At 44.2% G+C, this 22512-nt stretch overlaps 1 protein-coding gene across 1 annotated transcript in view; it reads right to left on the minus strand.

Moving 5' to 3' along the window:
* Nucleotides 1–22512, minus strand: part of cerkl (ceramide kinase-like) — a 193987-nt gene that overhangs the window by 63581 nt on the left and 107894 nt on the right. Inside the window, exons 5-7 of the mRNA XM_034186121.1 lie at nucleotides 15776–15839; nucleotides 15247–15377; nucleotides 15077–15151 (exon numbers count right to left, since the gene is read on the minus strand). Coding sequence (XP_034042012.1) covers nucleotides 15077–15151; nucleotides 15247–15377; nucleotides 15776–15839 — 270 coding nt within the window. The remainder of the gene's footprint in view (nucleotides 1–15076; nucleotides 15152–15246; nucleotides 15378–15775; nucleotides 15840–22512) is intronic.

The raw sequence follows: 22512 nt of genomic DNA on the forward strand, positions 1-22512 counted from the left end.
CTGTCCATGAACATCATGAACAGGATTAGAAATATTACTAGGACTGCTTTCTTCCACCAGCGAAATATAGGGAAGATTCGTCCCATCCTGTCTATGGCTGATGCTGAGACCCTGATCCATGCATTTTTCTCTTCTAGATTGGACTACTGCAATGTTCTATTTTCTGGTTTACCGCAGTCCAGCATTAGGTCTCTCCAATTGGTTCAAAATGCTGCTGCCAGACTTTTGACACGAAGCAGAAAGTTTGACCAAATTATACCCATTTTGGCGTCTCTTCACTGGCTTCCTGTCCCAGTGAGATCAGATTTTAAGGTTCTGCTACTAACCTATAAAATTATTCATGGACTGGCACCTCCCTACCTAGCTGACCTAATTAAACCTTACGTACCGGCCCAGGCTTTGCGTTCTCAGGGTGCAGGACTACTTTGTGTCCCTAGGGTGAATAAGAAGTTTGTGGGTCACAGAGCTTTCTCTTATCATGCCCCTGTTCTGTGGAATGATCTCCCTGCATCAATAAAACAGTCAGATTCTGTAGAGACTTTCAAGTCCAGACTTAAGACGCACTTATTTTCCCTTTGTATGGCTAGCATACTGGCATAGTATGTTACTTCAGTTGTATGTAAAGGTTTGGGCACCTTTGATGATTTCTATGAGTTTGCTTTATAAATCATTGGTTGTTTGGATCAGATGAGGCATGCCCCCTATCAGATCAGCAGTTTCAGTTAAATATATCATACAGCAGACAAACACACTGATATTTAAGAAGTGAAATAAAGTTTATAGGATTTATAGAAAGTGTAATAATTCTTTAAACAAAATTAGGTGCATAAATTTGGGCACCCCAACAGAAAAAATACATCAATATTTAGTAGATCCTCCTTTTGCAGAAATAACAGCCTCTAAACGCTTCCTATAGCTTCCAGTGAGAGTTTGGATTCTGGTTGAAGGTATTTTGGACCATTCTTCTTTACAAAACATCTCAGGTTTGTTGGTTTCCGAGCATGGACAGCCTGCTTAAAAATCACACCAGTTTTTCAATAATATTCTGGTCTGGGGACTGAGACGGCCATTCCAGAACGCTGTACTTGTTCCTCTGCATGAATGCCTTAGTAGATTTTAAGCAGTGTTTAGGGTCATTGTCTTGTTGAAAGATCCAGCCCCAGCGCAACTTCAACTTTGTCACTGATTCATGAACATTGTTCTCAAGAATCTGTTCATATTGACTGGAATCCATGTGACCCTAAACTTTAACAAGAGTCCCAGTACCTGCACTGGCCACACAGCCCCACAGCATGATGGAACCACCTCCACATTTTACACAGAGCTTTCTCTTATCGTGTCCCTGTTCTGTGGAATGATCTCCCTGCATCAATAAAACAGTCAGATTCTGTGGAGATTTTCAAGTCCAGACTTAAGACGCACTTATTTTCCCTTTCATATGGCTAACAAACTGATACAGTTTTGTTTTACGCTTTTTACTCTTTTAATTCATTTATTAGTAATTGGAGCGGGCCACAGCCTCAGCTTTACCTAAATTCTGGGTCTTGTAGTGAAGTTTAGGCCTAGTAGCCGGTGATCACCTTAGTATTTCTCTGTTTTTCTTGTTGTTTAATGCTGACAAATTATACAGTATTTTTTTGTCTTTCTGATGCCTGATTCTGTTTTTTCTCTCTGTTTAAGGTGCAGCTCCATCCAGAGATGGGAATTGTAGTCGTGTTGGCGACCCTCCTGTCCTTGGTGCCAATAGCATTTCTTGTATATTTGTCCGTGAATTGTTCTGTGAATTGTTCTGTAATTTATGTTTGTAGCATGGCCCAAGCAGAGGGTCACCCCTTTGAGTCTGGTCTGCTTGAGGTTTCTTCCTCAGAGGGAGTTTTTCCTTACCATTGTTGCTCTGGGGGTTGGTAAGGTTAGACCTTACCTGTGTGAAGTGCTTTGAGGCAACTCTGTTGTGATTTGGCGCTATATAAATGAAAATAAGTTGAAATTGAAAATTGATTGGTGACAAGGAGCAGCCCTGGCAGAGTCCAATGCCCACCAGAAACAGGTCTGATGTAATGCTGAGAATGTGGACACAACTCCTACTGTGGTCATATAGAGACCGGATCACACATTGCTGCGAGTCTAGTACCCCATACTCCCACAGCATGCCCTACAGGATACACCGAGGGAACCCGTCATAAGTGTTTTCCAGGTCCACAAAACAAATGTAGACTGGTTGGTCATACTCTCAAGACCCCTCTAATACCTTTGTGAGGGTAAAGAGGTGGTCCACTGTTCCACAACAAGGACAGAACCCTTTTATTTTAGCACTGTTGTCGTGCGTTACCTGTGCTGCTCCACAGCCTGTCCAGTGGATTTTGATTTTGATTTTATTTTTTTTGGCACTGTTGTCGTGTGTTACCTGTGCTGCTCCGCAGCCTGTCCAGTGGATTTTTATTTTATTATTTTATTTTATTTATTTATTTATTTATTTATTTTTTTAGCACTGTTGTCGTGCGTTACCTGTGCTGCTCCACAGCCTGTCCAGTGGATTTTATTTTATTTTTTACCACTGTTGTCGTGTGTTACCTGTGCTGCTCCACAGCCTGTCCAGTGGATTTTGATTTTGATTTTATTTTTTTGGGCGCTGTTGTCGTGCGTTACCTGTGCTGCTCCACAGCCTGTCCAGTGGATTTTTATTTAGCGCTGTTGTCGTGCGTTACCTGTGCTGCTCCACAGCCTGTCCAGTGGATTTTTATTTTGTTTTAGCACTGTTGTTGTGCGTTACCTGTGCTGCTCCACAGCCTGTCTAGTGGATTTTTATTTTGTTTTAGCGCTGTTGTCGTGCGTTACCTGTGCTGCTCCACAGCCTGTCTAGTGGATTTCTATTTTGTTTTAGCGCTGTTGTTGTGCGTTACCTGTGCTGCTCCACAGCCTGTCTAGTGGATTTCTATTTTGTTTTAGCACTGTTGTCGTGCGTTACCTGTGCTGCTCCACAGCCTGTCTAGTGGATTTCTATTTTGTTTTAGCGCTGTTGTTGTGCGTTACCTGTGCTGCTCCACAGCCTGTCTAGTGGATTTCTATTTTGTTTTAGCACTGTTGTCGTGCGTTACCTGTGCTGCTCCACAGCCTGTCTAGTGGATTTTATTTTGTTTTAGCACTGTTGTTGTGCGTTACCTGTGCTGCTCCACAGCCTGTCTAGTGGATTTTTATTTTGTTTTAGCGCTGTTGTTGTGCGTTACCTGTGCTGCTGCACAGCCTGTCTAGTGGATTTCTATTTTGTTTTAGCACTGTTGTCGTGCGTTGCCTGTGCTGCTCCACAGCCTGTCCAGTGGATTTTTATTTTATTTTATTTTTTAGCACTGTTGTTGTGCGTTACCTGTGCTGCTCCACAGCCTGTCCAGTGGATTTTTATTTTTATTTTATTTTTTAGCACTGTTGTTGTGCGTTACCTGTGCTGCTCCACAGCCTGTCTAGTGGATTTTTATTTTATTTTAGCACTGTTGTTGTGCGTTGCCTGTGCTGCTCCACAGCCTGTCTAGTGGATTTTTATTTTATTTTAGCACTGTTGTTGTGCGTTACCTGTGCTGCTCCACAGCCTGTCTAGTGGATTTTTATTTTATTTTAGCACTGTTGTTGTGCGTTACCTGTGCTGCTCCACAGCCTGTCTAGTGGATTTTTATTTTATTTTAGCACTGTTGTCGTGCGTTACCTGTGCTGCTCCACAGCCTGTCCAGTGGATTTTTATTTTTATTTTATTTTATTTTTTAGCACTGTTGTCGTGTGTTACCTGTGCTGCTCCACAGCCTGTCTAGTGGATTTTTATTTTGTTTTAGCACTGTTGTGTGTTACCTGTGCTGCTCCACAGCCTGTCTAGTGGATTTTTATTTTGTTTTAGCACTGTTGTTGTGTGTTACCTGTGCTGCTCCACAGCCTGTCTAGTGGATTTTTATTTTGTTTTAGCACTGTTGTTGTGTGTTACCTGTGCTGCTCCACAGCCTGTCTAGTGGATTTTTATTTTATTTTAGCACTGTTGTTGTGCGTTACCTGTGCTGCTCCACAGCCTGTCTAGTGGATTTTTATTTTGTTTTAGCACTGTTGTTGTGCGTTACCTGTGCTGCTCCACAGCCTGTCTAGTGGATTTTTATTTTATTTTAGCACTGTTGTTGTGCGTTACCTGTGCTGCTCCACAGCCTGTCTAGTGGATTTTTATTTTGTTTTAGCACTGTTGTCGTGCGTTGCCTGTGCTGCTCCACAGCCTGTCTAGTGGATTTTTATTTTATTTTAGCACTGTTGTCGTGCGTTACCTGTGCTGCTCCACAGCCTGTCGAGTGTCGGATTCCCTGTTTGGGAATCCGCTAGCTTAGCGTAGCTACTAGCTCTTAGCCGTTTTAGCATGGCGGCTTCTCCTGTCTCTCCCGTACTTTTCTGCTCTGGGTGTGAAATGTTTAGTTATTCCTCGGCCTCTTTTAGCAGTAACGGTACATGTAATAAGTGCAGCTTATTCGTAGCTTTGGAGGCCAGGCTGGGCGAATTGGAGGCTCGGCTCCGCACCGTGGAAAATTCTACAGCTAGCCAGGCCCCTGTAGTCGGTGCGGACCAAGGTAGCTTAGCCGCCGTTAGTTCCCCCCTGGCAGACCCCGTGCAGTCGGGAAGGCAGGCTGACTGGGTGACTGTGAGGAGGAAGCGTAGCCCTAAACAGAAGCCCCGTGTACACCGTCAACCCGTTCACATCTCTAACCGTTTTTCCCCACTCGACGATACACTCGCCGAGGATCAAACTCTGGTTATTGGCGACTCTGTTTTGAGAAATGTGAAGTTAGCGACACCAGCAACCATTGTCAATTGTCTTCCGGGGGCCAGAGCAGGCGACATCGAAGGACATTTGAAATTGCTGGCTAAGGCTAAGCGTAAATTTGGTAAGATTGTAATTCACGTCGGCAGTAATGACACTCGGTTACGCCAATCGGAGGTCACTAAAATTAACATTGAATCGGTGTGTAACTTTGCAAAAACAATGTCGGACTCTGTTGTTTTCTCTGGGCCCCTCCCCTATCAGACCGGGAGTGACATGTTTAGCCGCATGTTCTCCTTGAATTGCTGGCTGTCTGAGTGGTGTCCAAAAAATGAGGTGGGCTTCATTGATAATTGGCAAAGCTTCTGGGGAAAACCTGGTCTTGTTAGGAGAGACGGCATCCATCCCACTTTAGAGGGAGCAGCTCTCATTTCTAGAAATCTGGCCAATTTTTTGGGATCCTCCAAACTGTGACTGTCTAGCGTTGGGACCAGGAGGCAGAGCTGTGGTCTTATACACCTCTCTGCAGCTTCTCTCCCCCTGCCATCCCCCTATTACCCCATCCCCGTAGAGACGGTGCCTGCTCCCAGACCACCAATAACTAGCAAAAATCTATTTAAGCATAAAAATTCAAAAAGAAAAAATAATATAGCACCTTCAATTGCACCACAGACTAAAACAGTTAAATGTGGTCTATTAAACATTAGGTCTCTTTCTTCTAAGTCCCTGTTGGTAAATGATATAATAATTGATCAACGTATTGATTTATTCTGCCTAACAGAAACTTGGTTACAGCAGGATGAATATGTTAGTTTAAATGAGTCAACACCCCCGAGTCACACTAACTGTCAGAATGCTCGTAGCACGGGCCGTGGCAGAGGATTAGCAGCAATCTTCCATTCCAGCTTATTAATTAATCAAAAACCTAGACAGAGCTTTAATTCATTTGAAAGCTTGTCTCTTAGTCTTGTCCATCCAAATTGGAAGTCCCAAAAACCAGTTTTATTTGTTATTATCTATCGTCCACCTGGTCGTTACTGTGAGTTTCTCTGTGAATTTTCAGACCTTTTGTCTGACTTAGTGCTTAGCTCAGATAAGATAATTATAGTGGGCGATTTTAACATCCACACAGATGCTGAGAATGACAGCCTCAACACTGCATTTAATCTATTATTAGACTCTATCGGCTTTGCTCAAAAAGTAAATGAGTCCACCCACCACTTTAATCATATTTTAGATCTTGTTCTGACTTATGGTATGGAAATAGAAGACTTAACAGTATTCCCTGAAAACTCCCTTTTGTCTGATCATTTTTTAATAACATTTACATTTACCCTGATGGACTACCCTGCAGTGGGGAATAAGTTTCATTACACTAGAAGTCTTTCAGAAAGCGCTGTAACTAGGTTTAAGGATATGATTCCTTCTTTATGTTCTCTAATGTCATATACCAACACAGAGCAGAGTAGCTACCTAAACTCTGTAAGGGAGTTAGAGTATCTTGTCAATAGTTTTACATCCTCATTGAAGACAACTTTGGATGCTGTAGCTCCTCTGAAAAAGAGAGCTTTAAATCAGAAGTGTCTGACTCCGTGGTATAACTCACAAACTCGTAGCTTAAAGCAGATAACCCGTAAGTTGGAGAGGAAATGGCGTCTCACTAATTTAGAAGATCTTCACTTAGCCTGGAAAAAGAGTTTGTTGCTCTATAAGAAAGCCCTTCGTGAAGCTAGGACATCTTTCTACTCATCACTAATTGAAGAAAATAAGAACAACCCCAGGTTTCTTTTCAGCACTGTAGCCAGGCTGACAAAGAGTCAGAGCTCTATTGAGCTGAGTATTCCATTAACTTTAACTAGTAATGACTTCATGACTTTCTTTGCTAACAAAATTTTGACTATTAGAGAAAAAATTACTCATAACCATCCCAAAGATGTATCGTTATCTTTGGCTGCTTTCAGTGATGCCGGTATTTGGTTAGACTCTTTCTCTCCGATTGTTCTGTCTGAGTTATTTTCATTAGTTACTTCATCCAAACCATCAACATGCTTATTAGACCCCATTCCTGCCAGGCTGCTCAAGGAAGTCCTACCATTATTTAATGCTTCAATCTTAAATATGATCAATCTATCTTTGTTAGTTGGTTATGTACCACAGGCCTTTAAGGTGGCAGTAATTAAACCATTACTTAAAAAGCCATCACTTGACCCAGCTATCTTAGCTAATTATAGGCCAATCTCCAACCTTCCTTTTCTCTCAAAGATTCTTGAGAGGGTAGTTGTAAAACAGCTAACTGATCACCTGCAGAGGAATGGTCTATTTGAAGAGTTTCAGTCAGGTTTTAGAATTCATCATAGTACAGAAACAGCATTAGTGAAGGTTACAAATGATCTTCTTATGGCTTCGGACAGTGGACTTATCTCTGTGCTTGTTCTGTTGGACCTCAGTGCTGCTTTTGATACTGTTGACCATAAAATTTTATTACAGAGATTAGAGCATGTCATAGGTATTAAAGGCATTGCGCTGCGGTGGTTTGAATCATATTTGTCTAATAGATTACAGTTTGTTCATGTAAATGGGGAATCTTCTTCACAGACTAAAGTTAATTATGGAGTTCCACAAGGTTCTGTGCTAGGACCAATTTTATTCACTTTATACATGCTTCCCTTGGGCAGTATTATTAGACGGTATTGCTTAAATTTTCATTGTTACGCAGATGATACCCAGCTTTATCTATCCATGAAGCCAGAGGATACGCACCAATTAGTTAAACTGCAGGATTGTCTTACAGACATAAAGACATGGATGACCTCTAATTTCCTGCTTTTAAACTCAGATAAAACTGAAGTTATTGTACTTGGCCCCACAAATCTTAGAAGCATGGTGTCTAACCAGATCGTTACTCTGGATGGCATTTCCCTGATCTCTAGTAATACTGTGAGAAATCTTGGAGTTATTTTTGATCAGGATATGTCATTCAAAGCGCATATTAAACAAATATGTAGGACTGCCTTTTTGCATTTACGCAATATCTCTAAAATCAGAAAGGTCTTGTCTCAGAGTGATGCTGAAAAACTAATTCATGCATTTGTTTCCTCTAGGCTGGACTATTGTAATTCATTATTATCAGGTTGTCCTAAAAGTTCCCTAAAAAGCCTTCAGTTGGTTCAGAATGCTGCAGCTAGAGTACTGACGGGGACTAGCAGGAGAGAGCATATCTCACCCGTGTTGGCCTCCCTTCATTGGCTTCCTGTTAATGCTAGAATAGAATTTAAAATTCTTCTTCTTACTTATAAGGTTTTGAATAATCAGGTCCCATCTTATCTTAGGGACCTCGTAGTACCATATTACCCCATTAGAGCGCTTCGCTCTCAGACTGCGGGCTTACTTGTAGTTCCTAGGGTTTGTAAGAGTAGAATGGGAGGCAGAGCCTTCAGCTTTCAGGCTCCTCTCCTGTGGAACCAGCTCCCAATTCAGATCAGGGAGACAGATACCCTCTCTACTTTTAAGATTAGGCTTAAAACTTTCCTTTTCGCTAAGGCTTATAGTTAGGGCTGGATCGGGTGACCCTGGACCATCCCTTGGTTATGTTGCTTTAGACGTAGACTGTGTTTCATAATTATTGTATGGCCTTGCCTTGCAATGTGGAGCGCCTTGGGGCAACTGTTTGTTGTGATTTGGCGCTATACAAGAAAAAAGTTGATTGATTGATTGCTCCACCTGAATCTGAGGTATGACTAGCAGTCTAAGTGTCTTCTGAGGTACCTTGGGATAGGTTTTCTCAGGGAGGCTGAGAAGTGTGATTCCTCTACAACTGGAACACACTGTCCGGCCCCCCTTTTATAAAGATGGGGACCACCACCCCAGTTTGCCAATTCAGACGTACTGTCTGCGACTTCCATGCAACGTTGTATCAGCAAGTCAGCCATGGCTGTCCAACAAAATCCAGAGACTTCAGCAACTCTGGACTTATTTCCTCTGCCCTTGGCGACTTGTCACCGAGGAGGTTTAGACTTACCACAGTGACTTCCACTAGGGTGATGGTACCAGATCCATCCAAGTCTTCCATCCCTGCTTCCTTGACAGAGGGCATATCAATAGGGTTGAAGAGATCCTCAAAGTGTTCTTTTCACAGCCTGGTGATACCCTCAGTCGAGTTTAGCAGCTCTCCTCCCCTGCTAAACACAGCTTGGGCTAAGAACTGCCTCCCTTTCTTTAGGTGCCTGACAGTTTGCCAGAACCACTTTGAGGCTGATTGAAAGTCATTTTCCATGACCTCTCCAATGTCCTCCCATGCCTGCGTTTTCCCTCACCCACCACTGAGGCTGCAGTCCTTGTGGCCTGCCGATACCTGCCTGCCAATTCCAGAGACCTCTGTGCCAATCGAGCACAAAAGGCCTCCTTCTTCTGCCCTTACTGCTGGAGTCCACCGGCAGGTTCTTGGGTTGCCACCACAACAAGCACTGACCACCTTGTGGACACAGCTCAAAGCAGCTGTCTTAACAATGGAGGACTTGAACATGTTTCCATGTACTCGATCTCCCTCGGGATCTGGGATTTGGAGATGCGAGTTAAAGGCCACCTGGTCAGGCTCTTCCACTAAACGTTCCCACAAAACCCCCACAACACGGTCTTCTAGGTCGGCTCGTTGGCTTACCCCGCCATCTGAGACTATTCATCAACAGACAGCGATCAGCTGACACCTCTGCCCTTCGCTTCACCCAAGTGTCCAAGACACACAGTCACAGGTCTGATGACATGATTATAAACTTGATCAGCGACCTTTAACCTAGGGTGTTCTGGTACCATGCGTACTTATGAACACCCCTGTGCTCATACACACTTTTAAAATTAGCATTTTCCATATTGTCCAAATGTTCTGTGATTTGGGGTTGTATATTCAGCACTTTGCAACTGTATAAATGGAAAGAGATATTAGAAATTAATAATTCTGATGAGAATCTGTATTTCAGTTAACTCAAGGAATCTGTCTCAAATTCAACTTTTCCACTGTACTATTTTTTAAAGATTTGTGATACTTTAACATTTGTAAATGGTACTAAAAGTGATTCTATGATCACACTGTCATTAAACATTTCCTCATCAACAAAGGCACCTAAATTGCTGGATTTCATGCCCTACCTAATACCCAGTCCATGCAAAGACTGAACAGAGCAGGAACCAGAACACATCAGGGATTCTGTCTCGGGATCTGTGTACAGGTCAGCTACGATGTCCAGCAACTTATTGAGATACCCACGAATTCTCAGGATGTCTCTGAAAGGAAGTTGATCAGCCCAGTCGAATGCTTTCGGCTGAGCCACAATCAGGATTCTTGCATTACATTTTTTGATGTTATTGGTCTACATTCTTGTGAAAATTACAAACAGAACTATCCAGGAGTATTTTTTACTTGTGTCAAACAAACTGAATTTCATGTCCACCTACAGAAGGCTTCTGAACATAATCAATTTTGCTGTTATGTCACTCGGAGTGTTACATGTGAGTCCAATAGTAAAGGACTCTTTTTGTCCATAAAATAATGTAGTGTCCATAACAGCACAGAGAGAATCAAATGAGATGGATTGAAACAATATTGTATATGTTGATGACAAACATATATGGTACTGACATACACTGAAATATTCAGGAATGCTAGCATCACTGTCTTTATGAAGGCTTCACTGTGTCCAAATGTAGTGTCCGTAACAACTGTAGTGTCCGTAACATACATCCTAGCTTTCTCCTATCAATGAACAAGTGCTGTGCTAAATCAAATCAAATCAATTTTATTTATATAGCGCCAAATCACAACAAACAGTCACCCCAAGGCGCTAAATGTACAAGATTACTCCATCCAGAGACGTTCTGCTGATTTTGCCCCACACAAAGAGTTGTGTAGTGCTCCTGTCGTCGTGCAGCGCTCCTGTCGTCGTGCAGCGCTCCTGTCGTCGTGCAGCGCTCCTGTCGTCGTGTAGCGCTCCTGCTGTTGTGTAGCGCTCCTGCTGTTGTGTAGCGCTCCTGTTGTTGTTGGAATCCAGGCAATCAGATTTTCTTTTCGGGCGAGGTCCTTTCTTTCAATATTTAATATACCTGACAAACTGGGTCCTTCCTCAGCTCCTACAGTTCTGCAAAAATCTCCAGTGTCTTCCAACAAGAACATGGTCACTCTGTTATGTGTCGGACGCAGCTCGGAGAACCGACCAGCGTTTGAAGGACCCAGTATGAAATAAGCAGAGCACGGTACAAAGGCTAACTGAATTTAATACATAACACTGATACATAAAAATACAAAAGAAAGTGCGGTCTGGCGTGGTGCGCTCCCAGCAGCGCTAACGGTCCGGAGCCAGAAGCTGTTCGGACTCAAGGACCCCGCCGACACCCCCCAGGTGGCCGCAACAAACCGAGTCTGTGAAAGAAGGAACCATTATGTGAGTCCACACTCTACACAGAGAGAACACTTAAAGGTGTACAAACAGCAAACACTTCCTGGCTTGATTACTAATCAACTTCCCAACCTGCAGGCATGGAACATCCAGTTCACAAAACTCCACTGCAGTGGAAGTCGATACATGACTAACATACAGCTCAATATAATAAAGGTGTAAGGGACACCACATTTACTGACTGTATAAATGTTAGTCACAAAATCTAATGTACCTCAGGAAGTGTGCTGACGAGCGTGAGACCTCACCCCCTCCTCTTTCACAGACCGTGCATCAAACCTGGACGTTCTCTGCATCCATTGATGATGAGATGGCTCCCGAGACGACGAGCTCACCCGTCTGGTCACAAGGTCGAGTCTCTGGCAAATACACACTGTGCACTCCAGTCTTAAATGCCACCATGTTCCAATCCATGCAGATGCACCACAGCTGTGAGTCCTGATGAGCCGCAGGTGATCAGCCTCAGGTGATCAGGGTGAGGTCCTGATAAACTCAGCAACACAGCCACTCAGTTCCAAATGCAAACCACCTGGAAGGAGAAGCAAAGGACAGAAACAAAAAGGCAGCCAGGCCCCCCCAGCCATATAACAGTACCCCACCCTCACGGGAAGCCTCCCGGCGACCACACAAACCTGGCCCAGGAGAAACACCCCCCTCCAGGGACCATGGCTGGAGACCGCATCTGCATTCGTCGACCAACAGAATGATGGATGTCCTCTCCTCTGGCTGCATCTTTGCCTTTGTTTCCGTCAGTCACTTAGCACAGGTGTGGCCAGGAGTTCTTAAACCTGTGCGGTCAGTCTTTGTCCAACTGTGTTCACAGTCTGGTTAGTCATAAAACCAAAAAGACAAACACAAACAACCAAAACACCCCCCCCCTCCCCAGAGGCCCATTCCATCAAACCCCGGGAAGGGGAGAAAAGAAAAACAACCCAAACTTAAACTAACAAATAAAAATGCTAACACCCCCCCCCCTCCCCAGAGGCCCATTCCATCAAACCCCGGGAAGGGGAGAAAAGAAAAACAACCCAAACTTAAACTAACAAATAAAAATGCTAACACCCCCCCCTCCCCAGAGGACGTTCCATCAAACCCCGGGAAGGGGAAAAAAGAAAAACCCAAACCGAAGCTTGCAAATAAAAATGCTAACACCCCCAAACGACATGTAGGGACCAACACCCCCCAGAGGACTTCCCGCCAGCTCCAGGGGTAATAACCACAGCCGAGGTCCCTCTTGGATCCAACGTCACCCACGGGGACTCCCAGCGCCTCCCAGAGGACCACTCGTCAACCCCAGGAGACGCCTCCCCTCAGGACCAACGGACCCAGCCCCGGCCGTCTATGGCTAGATGGACCCACAGCCCTTTCCCCCCCAGAGGACACCACAGTCAAACCCTGAGGGCGGAAACTGGGGGGAAAAACAAAAGGAGAAACCCCCCCCCCCCCCCAGGTGCAGAGGTTACCTGGGAAACGCCCAGCATAACCAAACTGCACCACTCCAGCAACGCCGACACTACGGCTCACACGGCTGGAGTCAGAGGAGAAGAGAGGGCACAAAAAAAACAAAACAAAAAAAACAACCCAATTACCCCCCCCATGACCCCCCAGGGGACCGTCCCATCAAACCCTGGGAGGCGGAACTGAAAGAAATAAAAAGAAAGACTACCAGAGTAACATACAGTTGCTTGGGTCCCCGTTGTTTTTTTTTTTTTTTTTTTTTTTTACCTTTGAACAGAACTGCAGGGTCACAACCCCAGACACTAATAGTGTAAAAAAAAAAAATCCCACACAAAAATCAACTCAAAAAACACCCACACAAAATGAACTAACACAAAACAAATAAGTGTTTTATACCGTCAAGCTCAAACAAATGGAACACACCTGTTCCAACTTAAGAGCTTGACGGTAATGTGACTCAGTCACCACAAGAGGGAGCCAGAGTGCTAAAAATAAAAAACCCTCTTTGGTGACAGAGAAAACAAACGAGCCGCTCACTTGTGCGCAGCTGTGAGCAACACACAACCAAAAATGTGATTCAACTAAATAACACCGGAGCTGACAACAGACGCAGTAGTTATCTTCATCCGGGGAAACGGGGCTACAACTGTCACACGGGAAGCACCGCGACCCGTGTGACAGAGCTCCGCCGCGCGCGTTCACCCATTACAGACACACTCTTGCAGCTCCCGTCTAAACCTCTTATCCGGTCGAAGTGCGACGCGAAGCCGTCGCCAGTCACACTCCACCACGACCCACGGATAAGGCACAACACAGGAACACGGCTGCAAGAGAGCACAAATCATTATTCAGTAATGGGACTCAAACACGCACCATCCGGGCGGAGAGCACCCGCAACTGATCCGGATAACTACTGAACGTCTGCTGCCGCCTTCCCGGCGCATTACCGTCTCTGCTACCGCTGGGTCCGTGATGTTTGGCCAGAGACTACTGTTATGTGTCGGACGCAGCTCGGAGAACCGACCAGCGTTTGAAGGACCCAGTATGAAATAAGCAGAGCACGGTACAAAGGCTAACTGAATTTAATACATAACAGTGATACATAAAAATACAAAAGAAAGTGCGGTCTGGCGTGGTGCGCTCCCAGCAGCGCTAACGGTCCGGAGCCAGAAGCTGTTCGGACTCAAGGACCCCGCCGACACCCCCCAGGTGGCCGCAACAAACCGAGTCTGTGAAAGAAGGAACCATTATGTGAGTCCACACTCTACACACAGAGAGAACACTTAAAGGTGTACATAAACAGCAAACACTTCCTGGCTTGATTACTAATCAGCTTCCCAACCTGCAGGCATGGAACATCCAGTTCACAAAACTCCACTGCAGTGGAAGTCGATACATGACTAACATACAGCTCAATATAATAAAGGTGTGAGGGACACCACATTTACTGACTGTATAAATGTTAGTCACAAAATCTAACGTACCTCAGGAAGTGTGCTGACGAGCGTGAGACCTCACCCCCTCCTCGTTCACAGACCGTGCATCAAACCTGGACGTTCTCTGCATCCATTGATGATGAGATGGCTCCCGAGACGACGAGCTCACCCGTCTGGTCACAAGGTCGAGTCTCTGGCAAATACACACTGTGCACTCCAGTCTTAAATGCCACCATGTTCCAATCCATGCAGATGCACCACAGCTGTGAGTCCTGATGAGCCGCAGGTGATCAGCCTCAGGTGATCAGGGTGAGGTCCTGATAAACTCAGCAACACAGCCACTCAGTTCCAAATGCAAACCACCTGGAAGGAGAAGCAAAGGACAGAAACAAAAAGGCAGCCAGGCCCCCCCAGCCATATAACACACTCTCCCTCTCAGTGCCAACAGAAAACTGTTAAGTGGTGCCACTGTGGGCAATAAAACCAGCATCTAGCAACTTTGTAGTCCCCAGGTTTCTGCAAGGTCTGTGAGCACTGAGCCGTTTTTCCCAGTTACGCAATCCAGACCTCGTAGCCAGTGCCGTTGGTGCCAGTGAATGAACTGAACCCACCCGTGAGCAGTGGAGCATCGCCTCTGGGGCCGCTGTGAGTAAAATGTCTCCTTCATCAGGACAGTAAGATATTCAGAGTGTGCCATGATCACTTTCTATTTTCTGAAAGATGAAATCCACCTGCATTGTGCCTGAACACGCCTCACTTTTAGGCCAACATGCTCATGGGTGCACAAACACTGCAGGGAGGACTGGAAGGTACGTCCCTAGATCTCGAACTTGTCGAGCTGAGTGAGGAACTTTAGCTGTCAGGTCATCTTTAAAGTCGGCCAAAGTGACACTGGTTGTGGAACTTGTTGAACTTACTGAGGCTGATGAGTCTTTATATCCAGAACTCAGAGGACTTACCGAGGATGATATGCAGTGCTGCGGTTACTGGATCTCTGACTCCGTGAACAGAACATGAAACCACGTCTGTAGAACCTGGAATTATCAGCAGATGTTCCAGTGATGTCCAACATTATAAATGTGTATGATTATGAATCAACAGAGAAGATCTGGACCACGTCTTTACTCACCAGCAGGGATGATTCCGAGTGGCAATGCTGATCTCACTGGGTTCTCTGGACAGTTGGCATCCAGCTGAGCTCTGAGGACCACAGCGTGAGACAACTCCGCCACTGAGCCGTCACCACCAACACACACCACCCTGAGGATCAGATGGAGACAGACAGAGGGGATGGACTGGAAGAGAGCTGGATTTTGTGCTTCTGTGAAGACTGACTGAACTTTCATTGTGAAGTCTTTGATCAGTGATCTTCACGTGGACACACACAGAGTGTCTCTGTGTGACTGCACAGACTTTGCATGAGGATCAGATGTGCGTTTCAGATGTTGGATCTTTACCCAGAATCCACTAAACACAGCACACTAGGGTTGTCCCTGTCCAGGGTCAACCCCGTCTCTCGCCCAGTGACAGCTGAGACTTAACTTTAAAAAGTGGGTTCATGGATGATGGATGTCAGCGAACACTCACTGACGGTCCCCAAGGTTCACATTTGAACTTTGACATGTGAAAATGTTATAGATAAACATAAAAAGACAAACCCGTCATATTCATCCAGTGGACATTCCTTCATCACCGACAGAGAGTGTCCCTGCTTCTCCGTGACTGCAGACAGACAGACAGAAAGAGAGACAGTCAGGAAAAAAAAAAAATAGAAACAGAGAGACGGCCAGACAGACAGAAACAGAGACAGTCAGGAAAAGAAAAACAAAAACAAACAGAGACACGGTCAGAAAGACAGAAACAGAGAGACGGTCAGAAAGACAAACAGAAACAGAGAGATGGTAAGAAAGACAGAAACAGAAACAGAGAGACGGTCAGAAAGACAGAAACAGAGATACAGAGACGGTCAGACAGACAGAAACAGAGAGATGGTCAGAAAGACAAACACAAACAGAGAGACGGTCAGACAGACAGAAACAGAGAGATGGTCAGAAAGACAAACACAAACAGAGAGACGGTCAGACAGACAGAAACAGAGACAGTCAGGAAAAAAAAAAACAGAAACAGAGACACGGTCAGAAAGACAGAAACAGAGAGATGGTCAGAAAGACAAACAGAAACAGAGAGACGGTCAGAAAGACAGAAACAGAGATACAGAGACGGTCAGACAGACAGAAACAGAGAGATGGTCAGAAAGACAAACACAAATAGAGAGATGGTCAGAAAGACAGAAACAGAGACAGTCAGGAAAAAAAAAAACAGAAACAGAGACACGGTCAGAAAGACAGAAACAGAGAGATGGTCAGAAAGACAAACAGAAACAGACGGTCAGAAAGACAAACAGAAACAGAGAGATGGTCAGAAAGACAAACAGAAACACAGAGACGGTCAGAAAGACAGAAACAGAGATACAGAGACGGTCAGACAGACAGGAACAGAGAGATGGTCAGAAAGACAGAAACAGAGATACACAGACGGTCAGACAGACAGAAACAGAGAGATGGTCAGAAAGACAAACACAAACAGAGAGACGGTCAGACACACAGAAAAGGAAAGACAGACAGAAGCAAAACAGAAAGAGACATACAGAGATGGTCAGACAGACAGAAACAGAGAGACAGAGATAGAGACGGTCAGACAGACAGAAACAGAGAGACGGTCTGAAAGACAAACAGAAACAGAGAGATGCTCAGACAGACAGAAAAAAACAGACAGACAGAAACAGAGAGATGGTCAGAAAGACAAACACAAACAGAGAGATGGTCAGACAGACAGAAAAGGAGAGACAGACAGAAAAAAAACAGAAAGACAGACAGACAGACAGAAACAGAGAGGCGTTCAAAAAAAACCCAGAAAGACAGACAGGAAGACAGAGATGGTCAGACAGACAGAAACAGAGAGATGGTCAGAAAGACAAACAGAAACAGAGAGACGGTCAGAAAGACAGAAACAGAGATACAGAGACGGTCAGACAGACAGAAACAGAGAGACGGTCAGAAAGACAGAAACAGAGACAGTCCAGAAAAAAAAATTAGAAACAGAGAGACGGTCAAAAAGACAGAAACAGAGACAGTCAGGAAAAAAACAGAAACAGAGAGACGGTCAGAAAGACAGAAACAGAGACAGTCAGGAAAAAAAACCAGAAACAGAGACATGGTCAGAAAGACAGAAACAGAGACAGACAGAGACAGACAGAAACAGAGAGACGGTCAGAAACACAAACAGAAACAAAGAGACGGTCAGACAGACAGAAACAGAGACAGTCAGGAAAAAAAACAAACAGAGACACAGAGACGGTCAGACAGACAGAAACAGAGATACAGAGATGGTTAGACAGACAGAAACAGAGAGATGGTCAGAAAGACAGAAACAGAGAGACGGTCAGACAGACAGAAACAGAGATACAGGGACGGTCAGACAGAAACAGAGACAGTCAGGAAAAAAAAAACAGAAACAGAGACACGGTCAGAAAGACAGAAACAGAGAGACAGACAGAGATGGTCAGACATACAGAAACAGAGAGATAGTCAGAAAGACAAACAGAAACAGAGAGATGGTCAGACAGACAAACAGAAACAGAGCGAAGGTCAGACAGAGAAAAAAAAACAGACAGACAGACAGAAACAGAGACAGTCAGGAAAAAAAATAGAAACAGAGAGACGGTCAGAAAGATAGAAACAGAGACAGAGATGGCCAGACAGACAGAAACAGAGAGATGGTCAGACAGACAGAGATGGTCAGACAGACAGAAACAGTGAGACGGTCAGAAAGACAAACAGAAACAGAGAGACGGTCAGAAAGACAGAAACAGAGATACAGAGACGGTCAGACAGACAGAAACAGAGAGACGGTCAGAAAGACAAACAGAAACAGAGAGACGGTCAGAAAGACAGAAACAGAGATACAGAGATGGTCAGACAGACAGAAACAGAGAGATGGTCAGAAAGACAGAAACAGAGACAGTCAGGAAAAAAAAACAGAAACAGAAACAGAGAGACAGTCAGAAAAACAGAAACAGAGACAGTCCGGAAAAAAAAAATACAAACAGAGAGACGGTCAGAAAGACAGAAACAGAGACAGACAGGAAAAAAAAAAAAACAGAAACAGAGACACGGTCAGAAAGACAGAAACAGAGAGACAGTCAGAAAGACAGAAACAGAGACAGTCCGGAAAAAAAAAATAGAAACAGAGAGACGGTCAGAAAGACAGAAACAAAGACAGTCAGGAAAAAAAACAGAAACAGAGACACGGTCAGAAAGACAGAAACAGAGACAGACAGAGACAGACAGAAACAGAGAGACGGTCAGAAACACAAACAGAAACAAAGAGACGGTCAGACAGACAGAAACAGACAGTCAGGAAAAAAAACAGAAACAGAGACGGTCAGACAGACAGAAACAGAGAGATGGTCAGAAAGACAAACAGAAACAGAGAGACGGTCAGACAGACAGAAACAGAGAGATGGTCAGAAAGACAGAAACAGACAGACGGTCAGACAGAGAGAAACAGCGATACAGAGACAGTCAGACAGACAGAAACAGAGACAGTCAGGAAAAAAAACAGAAACAGAGACACAGTCAGAAAGACAGAAACAGAGAGACAGACAGAGATGGTCAGACAGACAGAAACAGAAAGATAGTCAGAAAGACAAACAGAAACAGAAAGACGGTCAGACAGACAGAAAAGGAGAGACAGACAGAAAAAAAAACAGAAACAGAGACACGGTCAGAAAGACAGAAACAGAGAGACAGACAGAGATGGTCAGACAAAAAGAAACAGAGAGACGGTCAGACAAACAGAAAAGGAGAGAGTCAGGGGAAAAAAATGAAACAGAGACACAGTCAGAAAGACAGAAACAGAGAGACAGACAGACAGAGACGGTCAGACAAACAGACAGAAACAGAAAGACAGACAGACAGAAACAGAGAGACGGTCAGAAAGACAAACAAAAACAGAGCGAAGGTCAGACAGAAAAAAAACAGACAGACAGACAGAAACAGTCAGGAAAAAAAACAGAAACAGAGAGACGGTCAGAAAGACAGAAACAGAGAGACAGACAGAGACAGTCATACAGACAGAAACAGAGATACAGAGACGGTCAGACAGACAGAAACAGAGACAGTCAGGAAAAAAAAAACAGAAACAGAGAGACAGTCAGAAAGACAGAAACAGAGACAGTCAGGAAAAAAAAACAGAAACAGAGAGACGGTCAGAAAGACAGAAACAGAGACAGTCCGGAAAAAAAAAATAGAAACAGAGAGACGGTCAGAAAGACAGAAACAGAGACAGTCAGGAAAAAAAAACAGAAACAGAGAGACGGTCAGAAAGACAGAAACAGAGACAGTCAGAAACAGAGAGACGGTCAGAAACACAGACAGAAACAGAGACAGTCAGGAAAAAAAAACAGAGACACAGAGACGGTCAGACAGACAGAAACAGAGATACAGAGACGGTTAGACAGACAGAAACAGAGATGGTCAGAAAGACAGAAACAGAGAGACGGTCAGACAGACAGAAACAGAGATACAGGGATGGTCAGACAGAAACAGAGACAGTCAGGAAAAAAAAAACAGAAACAGAGACACGGTCAGAAAGACAGAAACAGAGAGACAGACAGAGATGGTCAGACAGACAGAAACAGAGAGATAGTCAGAAAGACAAACAGAAACAGAGAGACGGTCAGACAGACAGAAAGGAGAGACAGAAAAAAAACAAAGAGACAGACAGAGATGGTCAGACAGACAGAAACAGAGAGACGTCAGAAAGACAGACAGAAACAGAGAGACAGTCAGACAGACAGAAAAGGAAAGACAGACAGAAACAAAACAGAAAGAGACAGACAGAAATGGTCAGACAGACAGAAACAGAGAGATGGTCAGACAGACAGAAAAGGAGAGACAGAAAAAAACAGAAAGAGACAGACAGAGAGACGGTCAGAAAGACAAACAGAAACAGAGAGACGGTCAGAAAGACAGAAACAGAGATACAGAGACGGTCAGACAGACAGAAACAGAGAGATGGTCAGAAAGACAGAAACAGAGACAGTCAGGAAAAAAAAAAGCAGAAACAGAGAGACAGTCAGAAAGACAGAAACAGAGACAGTCTGGAAAAAAACAGAAACAGAAACAGAGAGACGGTCAGAAAGACAGAAACAGAGACAGTCAGGAAAAAAAAACAGAAACAGAGAGACGGTCAGAAAGACAGAAACAGAGACAGTCAGGAAAAAAAACAGAAACAGAAACAGAGAGACGGTCAGAAAGACAGAAACAGAGACAGTCAGGAAAAAAAAAACAGAAACAGAGAGACGGTCAGAAAGACAGAAACAGAGACAGTCAGGAAAAAAAAACAGAGACACAGAGACGGTCAGACAGACAGAAACAGAGATACAGAGACGGTTAGACAGACAGAAACAGAGATGGTCAGAAAGACAGAAACAGAGAGACGGTCAGAAAGACAAACAGAAACAGTGAGACAGTCAGAAAGACAAACAGAAACAGAGAGACAGTCAGACAGACAGAAAAGGAGAGACAGAAAAAAAAAGAAAGAGACAGACAGAGATGGTCAGACAGACAGAAACAGAGAGACGGTCAGAAAGACAGACAGAAACAGAGAGACAGTCAGACAGGCAGAAAAGGAAAGACAGAAAAAAACAGAAAGAGACAGACAGAGATGGTCAGACAGACAGAAACAGAGAGACGGTCAGAAAGACAAACAGAAACAGTGAGACAGTCAGAAAGACAAACAGAAACAGAGAGACAGTCAGACAGACAGAAAAGGAAAGACAGACAGAAACAGAGACAGACAGATGGAGACGGTCAGACAGACAGAAACAGAGAGACGGTCTGAAAGACAAACAGAAACAGAAACAGAAACAGAAACGGTCAGACAGACAGAAAAGGAAAGACAGACAGAAACAAAACAGAAAGAGACAGACAGCGATGGTCAGACAGACAGAAACAGAGAGATGGTCAGAAAGACAGACAGAAACAGAGAGACAGTCAGACAGACAGAAAAGGAGAGACAGAAAAAAAACAGAAAGAGACAGACAGAGATGGTCAGACAGACAGAAACAGAGAGACGGTCAGAAAGACAGACAGAAACAGTGAGACAGTCAGAAAGACAAACAGAAACAGAGAGACAGTCAGACAGACAGAAAAGGAAAGACAGACAGAAACAGAGACAGACAGATGGAGACGGTCAGACAGACAGAAACAGAGAGACGGTCTGAAAGACAAACAGAAACAGAAACAGAAACGGTCAGACAGACAGAAAAGGAAAGACAGACAGAAACAAAACAGAAAGAGACAGACAGCGATGGTCAGACAGACAGAAACAGAGAGATGGTCAGACAGACAGAAAAGGAGAGACAGAAAAAAACAGAAAGAGACAGACAGAGAGACGGTCAGAAAGACAAACAGAAACAGAGAGACGGTCAGAAAGACAAACAGAAACAGAGAGACAGTCAGACAGACAGAAAAGGAGAGACAGAAAAAAAAAGAAAGAGACAGACAGAGATGGTCAGACAGACAGAAACAGAGAGACGGTCAGAAAGACAGACAGAAACAGAGAGACAGTCAGACAGGCAGAAAAGGAAAGACAGAAAAAAACAGAAAGAGACAGACAGAGATGGTCAGACAGACAGAAACAGAGAGACGGTCAGAAAGACAAACAGAAACAGTGAGACAGTCAGAAAGACAAACAGAAACAGAGAGACAGTCAGACAGACAGAAAAGGAAAGACAGACAGAAACAGAGACAGACAGATGGAGATGGTCAGACAGACAGAAACAGAGAGACGGTCTGAAAGACAAACAGAAACAGAAACGGTCAGACAGACAGAAAAGGAAAGACAGACAGAAACAAACAGAAAGAGACAGACAGAGATGGTCAGACAGACAGAAACAGAGAGATGGTCAGAAAGACAGACAGAAACAGAGAGACAGTCAGACAGACAGAAAAGGAGAGACAGTCAGACAGACAGAAACAGAGAGACGGTCAGAAAGACAGACAGAAACAGTGAGACAGTCAGAAAGACAAACAGAAACAGAGATACAGTCAGACAGACAGAAAAGGAAAGACAGACAGAAACAGAGACAGACAGATGGAGATGGTCAGACAGACAGAAACAGAGAGACAGTCTGAAAGACAAACAGAAACAGAAACGGTCAGACAGACAGAAAAGGAAAGACAGACAGAAACAAAACAGAAAGAGACAGACAGAGATGGTCAGACAGACAGAAACAGAGAGATGGTCAGACAGACAGAAAAGGAGAGACAGAAAAAAACAGAAAGAGACAGACAGAGAGACGGTCAGAAAGACAAACAGAAACAGAGAG

This window comes from Thalassophryne amazonica, chromosome 14 (genome assembly GCF_902500255.1).
Source record: "Thalassophryne amazonica chromosome 14, fThaAma1.1, whole genome shotgun sequence".
In the NCBI taxonomy this organism is placed as follows: Eukaryota; Metazoa; Chordata; class Actinopteri; order Batrachoidiformes; family Batrachoididae; genus Thalassophryne; species Thalassophryne amazonica.